The 8,942-nt window shown below is 33.6% G+C and overlaps 1 protein-coding gene across 1 annotated transcript; it reads left to right on the top strand.

Moving 5' to 3' along the window:
• The first annotated feature begins 348 nt into the window (after positions 1-348).
• Positions 349-3,324, top strand: LOC143070940 (uncharacterized). Its single transcript, XM_076245041.1, has 2 exons — positions 349-539; positions 2,981-3,324. Exons 1-2 carry the CDS (start codon positions 389-391, stop codon positions 3,322-3,324), a joined length of 495 nt encoding a protein of 164 aa, XP_076101156.1. The 5' UTR covers positions 349-388.
• The last annotated feature ends 5,618 nt before the right edge of the window (positions 3,325-8,942 follow it).

Raw genomic sequence — 8,942 nt, 5'->3', positions numbered from 1 at the left:
TACACATATAGTTTATAAAAATAAGGGATGAATAATTAAAAGTAAAAGTATAAAACCTCTGTGAAATGTTAAACAATTTTAGAAAAGCATCAACTTTGAAAAAAAAAATAACTCATATTATATACTTCTTCTTCTGTCTATATAATCTTCCGTTTAGGAGTACTCAAGGAATGTCTTTTTCTGCCGTCGTCCGATATCTCAGCAGGATGGTTTCGAATCCCGGCGAGGGATAAAAAAAAAAATGCTTCCGCAAATTTACAGATCTTACATCGTTGAGCGGTTACTATAATATAAAAATATATACGCATGTATATACTACTATTTGAATTCCAGAAATATGGAGAAAAAAAAAAGCAGCAATTGTGGTAGAAAAAATGAAAAGACGGAAATGGAGGATGTAGAACGAATGAGTTTGAGTGAACATCGCGAGCACACAATGGACGAAGAACCTTCAACATCAGCTGGCATTAAATGTTCAATACCAAAAGAATTACAGGATGAATTGGATCTAATAGCTGCAAATATTCCACTAGATATTGGTATGTCTATCTGATTCAAGATGCACACCTAGTATAGATTACACGTAAATATTTGTTTTTTTTTTTTGGTGTTGGAATTAGTATAAGTTCAAGATTTATTTCTTAGGTTGATGATAAAACTGTTTTGAATAAACTTGATCTGTGATACAATCTCGGATACAATGCATACACATATAGTTTATAAAAATAAGGGATGAATAATTAAAAGTAAAAGTATAAAACCTCTGTGAAATGTTAAACATATCCCTCTCACTAGTGGGTCCTTTTAAGAGTGCATAGCTGATGGTCTTAAATCTCTCTTCCTCTGAATTTTAACTTGTGCTCTTTTATTTGATAAGGGATATTTTCATCAGAACGTCATGTTCTTAATTCAAAATGAAACTAGCACAGCTAGAACTTTGGACTGACCCTGAAAAGCACAATACATTGGTTATATAAGGGGACATAAATTAACTTAATGCATACATGAGAAATAGACAAAACAGTCAACTTAGAGATACATAAAATGGATAATGGATATTAGGAATGTGTCAAAGAGACAACAACCCGACCATAGAACAGACAACAGCAGAAGGTCACCATGTATATTCAAGTACATGTCGTGTCAAAAAGAATTTAGGATAATAGTTTAAATGCCATCTAAATCATCTTGTTATATTGCCTTCATAATCTGGAAATGCTAAAAAGAATGTAAGACATGCTGTAAAATGTGAAATGCATGATTTGGTGCTTCAATGGTTCTTTTAGTCAGATTTACCATAAATAGAGTTGACAATCCACCAATTCCTTCTGAATCACGATGTTTTACCTCTGCGATGATTAGAAGCATCATATATCTCAGTATTGTTCACTCCTTAAGAAGTCTATGCATCCTAGGTGTCATTACTGGTTTCAAGTTTGCGGTGTCTTTGTTAATAAACCTATCCTCCAATTTAATTAATAAACATATGTACAAATAAATTTTATCATGGGATACAATTAAACCATTCTTTCTATAAGTTTATGATAAACGTCAATATTGCAGCAACACAAATAATCGAAGGATATTGAGAAAGCGTGATACACATTTTAAAAAAAACTATTCCAGCAGTACACAATATGAACTTAATCTTCCGCAGTCCAAAATAAATACGATTAAATACTTTATGAATTTTATGTAAACACAAAAGCGACTGCATTGCCATGAGCCTATTATCATTCATATTTTGTTTTATATAAGTATATACGCGACTGCATGTTAATAAACATATTATCATCCATCAATTTTTACAACAGCTGATACTATGTCAATGCTGGTGGGCATAAACCACTACGATATCACAACCAAAACGCAAGCACTCCTGTCCCGACACTAACCATTACCAGGCTGATTTGTTTCTGTTTAACTGTTTGGAAAATGTAATAAGTCATTTTGCAACACTCGATTTGAGCTCACCTGGCCTATAAGGTCAAGTGAGCTTTTCTCATCACTGGAGTTCGTCGTCCGTCGTCGTCGTTCACTTTTAAAAAATCTTGTCCTCTGAACAACAAGGCCAAATAACCAAACTTGGGCACAATCAATATTAGGATATTAAGTTTGAAAACTGTGTCCCACGACCCAGTCTGCTAACAAACATGGCCGCCATGGCTAAAATAGAACGAAGGGATAAAATGCAAATTTGGTTTATATCTCTGTCTCTAAAGCATTTAGAGTAAATATGACACGGAGGAAAACATGTTCATCAGGTTGAGACGAAACTGCCCTTGAACTAGTAATTTTAAGGAAAATTTGCAGTTTTAAGCTATTATCTTTAATATTTGTATAGATAAACTATTAACAGCAGTCAGTTGTTAACAAAAAAAAAAAAAAAAAAAAAAAAAAAAATCAGGTGAGCGACACAGGCTCCTTGCAGCCTATAGTTATCAGATATTGCTCAAAAGGCATTGCTATAATATTTGTGTCATAATAAGTCAATCATAGAACAGTTGATGAATTTTGACTGATTGATATGATGGTGTTCTAAGAAAAAAATGCACGAAACTCATGTACGTACATGCACGATTAATAATCATATACATGTTAAAGCAGAGTCCTATAGGCAAACAGATGACTTAAAGTCAATGCATATTTTTATTTATAAAATGAAATATAAAATGTAGAGAGTCTTATAACAGCAACACTTTAGGGACTGCTACCGTCATCCGGATACCGAAACATGTCGATCAATAAAATTTCTGCAGCAGTCCCTAAAGTGTTGTTGGAATAAGACTAGATACATTTAATGTTTTTTTTTTTTTTTTTTTTTTTTTTATCATAACTACCCTGCATACACGAGGTATCCACTTTAGGAACTCTATATCGTACTACAGATTCATCAGGCGTTGGTTTACTTTCGTTTGTAATAAAATGAATTAGATAAATAGACATCCAATGTAATTTGTTATTCTTGGTGTTTTTACAGTAAAACCATCAGATTTAAGTGAGAATCAGAAAAGATGGTTGGTTGTTGGAATATGCCTTCATAGTGTCTTAGCACCAGCGTTGAGGATCCATGTTAATTCAATTTTAACAAGTCTTTATAATCAACTGTCTTGTAACCATAAGATTGATACACAAATACATCCAAATCATCTAAAACAATATCCACCAACAAATAACTACCTCAATTATGAGAATGTCAACAACAACAAGGCAAATCATGGTTATCAAACGACTACTGTTGATTTATCCAGGGTGTTTTTAGAGACATATATGGCACATTATACATGTTTTGATGAAACATGCGACTCCTCTGCTTTGTTATGATTGATCATCAAGTAAAGTCAGATGCTGAAGATGTACGTACAGTATCTGTGTTAACTGATGATTTGTCATTTACTTTAGAAAATAAAGGCAACAGTAGAATACCGTTGTTCAAAACTCATAAATATATGGACAAAAACAAAATCGGGGTAACAAACTAAAACTGAGGGAAACGCATTAAATATTAGAGGAGAACAACGACACAACATTAAAATGTAACACACACAGTAACGGACTAAGCATTAGACAAAACCCGATGAGAACAACCAATATAACATCAAAACCAAATACATGAATTTGGGATAGAAAAGTACTGTGACACGTCCTATAGTAATGTGAATTCACACGTATTAGGCAAAGAAACACATGAATAATAGATAAAAAAAAACCATAATAAAAATGATATTTGAATAATTTATATATTGTATTTATCATAGGAATCAAACATAGTTATTGTAAATAACAATAAAAGCTTCCAATTTTATAGTACCGTATGCTCAAGGCTAAGCACATTATAGACGAACTGATGTTAGAAATTTTAATTTAAAACTTATATATTCATAGTGTGGGAACGGAACTGTACGGTTTTCTAATAATTTGGTCATTCGGGAGACTGTCAAGCGGGGCTCCGACATTTGCAAAAAAACAAGCTGCTTGATGGAAACTTTGACGAACTCTTATGTTCCTATATAACGTTTCTGCTTCAAGTTTTGATAGCTAAAACATTCTTTGTGTAAATATGAACCAATAAAATAATAAGAAAGATATATGCATCCAAATGTTTTCCTTAGAATGGTGGAGCTCCGTGTAAAACGATCAAAATTGTCACACAACAGCGATCAAAAATGTCAAATAAACATCGAAAAATCAATGTTTGCTACCTGAATTTTCAATTGTACCTTTTCTGATATATAGTCTTACCTGTCTGAAAGTTTTAAAGCCATTGTCCCAGTAGAAATCCAAATATATTAATTTTCTCCATGTCGGATATTTTTGTTGAGTGTACAATCGCTTGCAAGTTTACTGTAATATAACTTGGAGCCTTCCTGTACAATCGCTTGTAGCTTTTCTTTTCATCGTTAGGCCACATAGACTTTTCAGAAAGGAGGGTAACATACTTTACCTTGTTATGACTTCACGGTCCAGGTAGCAATCAAGCTAGTCAAAGGTATTACCTTTACCTACACACTCATTGCATTTTGCTGTAATAGTTTCTAGTGGCATATGACTAATTATAACTCTTAAGTAGATAATGCTTACTACTATCTCTTCTGCCACATTTATGATCAGTTTATGTTTTCCATGATACTTTTGTCATATAAATATTTATTAAAACTACTGCAATCCAATACAATATATGTCTGGCTTGATTTTTCTCTCCCTTTTCTGTTATGATTTAATAACAGTTTGTTATTTGGTATTGTTATCATTTTTTTTAAAGCTAAATTTCACACTCAAAAGTGTTACTGATGTTTGAAGATTTTATTTGAATGGATGTAACCTGCATTAGCGGATCCGGTATGCGGGGAGAGGGAGTTTTGGTGGTTGAAACCTTTTTTTCTTTCGATTTTTTTAAATTTTGTGGACGTTTCAGGGTGTTCCGTGGTTTGGATCCCCCTTTTGCAGAAAGGCGGGACCCGCACCTGGTCTGATATCGTCAATGATAGTATTAAATGATGATCCGATCATTCAACTGATTTTTTAAAGTTTGGTCTTGTGCTGTGCTAGTTTTGGGGAGAAATGAGCGCACACAGACATTTTTAACTCTGCCAAATTTGTTATGTACCTGTTTCAAGTCAATAGCCCGTAGTTCAGTGGTTGTCGTTGGTTCATGTCTGTCATATATGTTTTTCGTAAATTGTTTTATTATGATTTAGGCCGTCAGTTAAATTCGAAAGGTATTGAGTCTTATTTTTCATGTCGGGACCTTTTACAGCCGACTATAATTGCTTAAATCCATTAATTTTTTTAGCTTTGACAATCATATCCCATCTTCTTACTTTTATATTGAAGATATAAATGTGGTTTGATAAAATGCTGTTCTAACAAAAAAAAAAAAAAAAAAAAAAAACACCAACTGTTTCGTTCGTTTATCGGATGCTATAGTTGGGAATATTGAAATGTTCCTGAATCGTGACATTGATATAAAATAAATCATGTTGAAGGATTTTGTGTTTTCTCTGTTTTTCAGATAACAAGTTGTCTCCCATCCTTGATAACATTTAATTTTACTGGAGCTTTTTCTACCAGTATCTATAGCTTGTAATAAACAGACATCTCATTTTCAATTATACCACATCTTCTTATTTTAATATCATGTTTATTGACATATACGTGTCTTTTCTTGGATCAGTGGTTAACTACCACCATTCCACATTCGAATTCATTTATCAAGTTACAATATCCCGATCCTGTGATGAAAAAATCTCTGTTGTATTGTTCAAATATGTATTTTTTTAAAAATTGCTGTTAAATAATAAGTAAAATTCAAAATATGTCAATTACCCTTCCAGAGCATCTAGTCACCTTTTCGGTATATATAAATATTTATTTTGTACGAGGATTATTTTCATTTAGAATGAAATTCAAAACAGTGTGGCTGTGGCCATTGATTGACACATTAAATTCATCCATTGACTGGGACAATTTAGGTGAACGTTTGTATGTAACGACCACTGCTCACTATGTGCTTTTTAAAGACACTTAAACTATGGGGTCACCAAAGGTTCTCAACACCTTAATAAAGTAATTCGAAAAATATTCAGAAATAACACGATGTTTTGATTTATATCAATTATATAAATCAAAACATAAAGGTTATTCCTGATTAATTTGTCGAATTATTTTATAATTAAAGGCGTTAAGAAACCTTTGGTGACCCCACAGTTTAAATGTCTATCGTAGGTACGTCGTGAACAGTGGTCGTTACAGACAAACGTTAACGTAAATTGTCCCAGTCAATGGATGAATTTAATGTGCCAATCAATGGCCACAGCCACACTGTTTTGAATTTCATTCTATATTTTAGATGAGATTCTTAACATATTTTGTACTGTTTTTTTCTTTTTGTTTTGTATACTTATTCAGTGGTTGTTTGTTTATGTGTTTTTCGTTCATTTTTTGTACATAAATAAGCCGTTAGTTTTCTCGTTTTAAATTGTTATTTCGGGACATTTTATAGCTGACTATGCGGCATGGGCTTTGTTCATTGTTGACGACCGTATGGTGACCTATTGTTGGTAATTTCTGTGTCATTGATACAGTTAAGTCGGCCTCATATCTTGACTTACATCTAGAAATTGACAATGAGGGTCTGTTGAAAACAAAACTTTACGACAAAAGAGATGATTTCAGCTTTCCAATTGTGAACTTTCCATTTCTAAGTAGCAACATTCCAGCAGCACCTGAATACGGGGAATATATCTCCCATGCAGTTGATACGCTATTTCTGTGCTTCTATTTCCTATCATAATTTTCTTGATAGGGGGTTGCTGCTCACAAGGAAGCTATCAAATCAAGAGTTCCAAACGGTGAATTTGAAATCATCCCTTCGAAAATTTTACGGACGCCATCACGAGTTGGTTGACCGTTCTGGAATAACCGTTCCACAGATGATATTAGATATGTTCCTTACGTCGTAACTACAATCCCCTTATACCGTACACGACGGATGCCACAAAAGTCTTCTCCTGAAGCAACTGAGACAAATTGAACCAAACATGGCCACAACAAGCAGTATAGTATTTAGTTTTAAAAATGTGTCTCATGACCATACTTCCAACCAACATGGCAGATATGGCTAACATAGAATATATGGGGAAAATGCAGTTTTTGACTTATATCTTTGAAACTAAAGCAAATATATAAAGGTTACATTATTTCATGCATCAATTATAAATAAAAATATCAGGTGAGCGACACATGCTCCTTAGAGCCTCTAGTTATACCTGCTTAAAAAAATGGGGTTATAATGTTTTACCTCTGTTCGTCCGTCCGTCAATTTGTTCCATGAATATTATTACTTGCATCTATCGCAGGAACTTCATCATAAGGATTTCTAAAATTTGGTTCCAAGGTTAATATATAAGTCAGTTATACCATGTACACCATGTAATCCATTTTCAGATTCAGTACTCAACATTAAGCGTATTTAAACATGTTAGTGGGGTCCCACCCATCCCCTTTATTAGGAACAGTGTTGTAACAGTTCAACGTAAGAACTAACTATACAAATCAGTTAAAAAAGGCTTAATTCATCAGATGCATACAAATGGTAATACATATAACAAACACATAGTGTGGACGTGGCTGACTACTTGTTCATCCCAACAACAAAAAAAGACAGTTCATTCATGATTTTGAGTTTAGTGTGACATCAGTTTTCACCGAACTAGTACACATTTGTGTTAAGGGACATTGCCTACGGGTGCAGGTTGTTGTCTCTATTACACTTATTATCACTGTTTGTTTATTTGGAAACGAGGATATAGTTAAGCTGCTAAAAGACAAAGGTGTTGAAATTAATAATCCTGATTTTATGGGAGAAACGCCTCTGATAGTTGCGTGTAGAGAAGGACACGAAAAGATAGTACGTTAACTTTTAGACAAAGGATGTACTGTTAACCAGGCCGATAATGCGCTCTAAACACTTCTGATATATACTTGTATGATAGAAAATCAGAATATTGTGAAATTGCTGTTAGAAAAAGGAGCTGATACACAACCCGATAATCTCGAGGGGGCACTTCAATACTTAATTGATAGGGGTTGTCGCTGTGTTTCTGATAACCCACTCCTTTCGTATAATTTAGATTTAAAAAATGTATACCTTTCGTTCTGTGTGTAATATAAAAGTGGAATACCAAAGTGGCAAAAGAGAAAGATGGTTGATTAAACACAGCCGGGAACACGGAGAAAGATGACAGACGAAGTTATAGGAACTTTATTGACCTTATTATATACATGTATTTCCTATTCACATATTTACAAGCTTGAAAAAATGACCTGTTCCAGCGGCACGTCCTATCACCGAGTATATAGGAAGTGGACCCCTCAAGTCTTATATTAGCTAGTATCGTAAATAAGTGATTATATCGGTATATTTGGCGGATATATTTTTGATTTTGGTATCAGATCCAGAGAGTCTCAATATGGTAACTATGACGCCGAGTGACTAACAACGTCATCTTCGTTTGAAAAATCCATTTGTTTTATCATTATTTGCTTGTGATAATCATTCAGAAGTGCACACAGGCGAGATAGTGATTGATTTACTGTTAGTATTTAACGCCACTTTCAGTACTATTGGCAATTTCCTGAGGACCAAGATAGCCGGAGAGAACCGCCAGCCTTAGATACAAATAACTGAAAATCCTAGTCAATTGAGATAGGTGTCGAATGCATCGTCCTCTTCCGAGATCAGAATTCACAACCACTGTTTAAACAGGGTAGTGTAATACATGTAGTACTACTGAGACTACTTATCCACCGAAGCCCCATGCATAAATAAACTTGACCTACTAATGATTATTTTAAAAAATAAATTTTATATTTCGAAGACATCATAAACTATGATTTTAAACTAGTTTTGCCCTTTAAGATAACTAATGCTGATGTACTTC

Source organism: Mytilus galloprovincialis, chromosome 4 (assembly GCF_965363235.1).
Source record: "Mytilus galloprovincialis chromosome 4, xbMytGall1.hap1.1, whole genome shotgun sequence".
Lineage (NCBI taxonomy): Eukaryota > Metazoa > Mollusca > Bivalvia > Mytilida > Mytilidae > Mytilus > Mytilus galloprovincialis.
This window is presented reverse-complemented; position numbering and strand designations above follow the sequence as displayed.

Excerpts from the sequence above, each read along its gene's own strand:
- LOC143070940 (XM_076245041.1), top strand. The coding sequence starts at position 389 with ATGGAGGATGTAGAACGAATGAGTTTGAGTGAACATCGCGAGCACACA. Across the intron at positions 540-2,980 it reads AAATATTCCACTAGATATTG|TAAAACCATCAGATTTAAGT; the intron begins GTATGTCTATCT and ends GTGTTTTTACAG.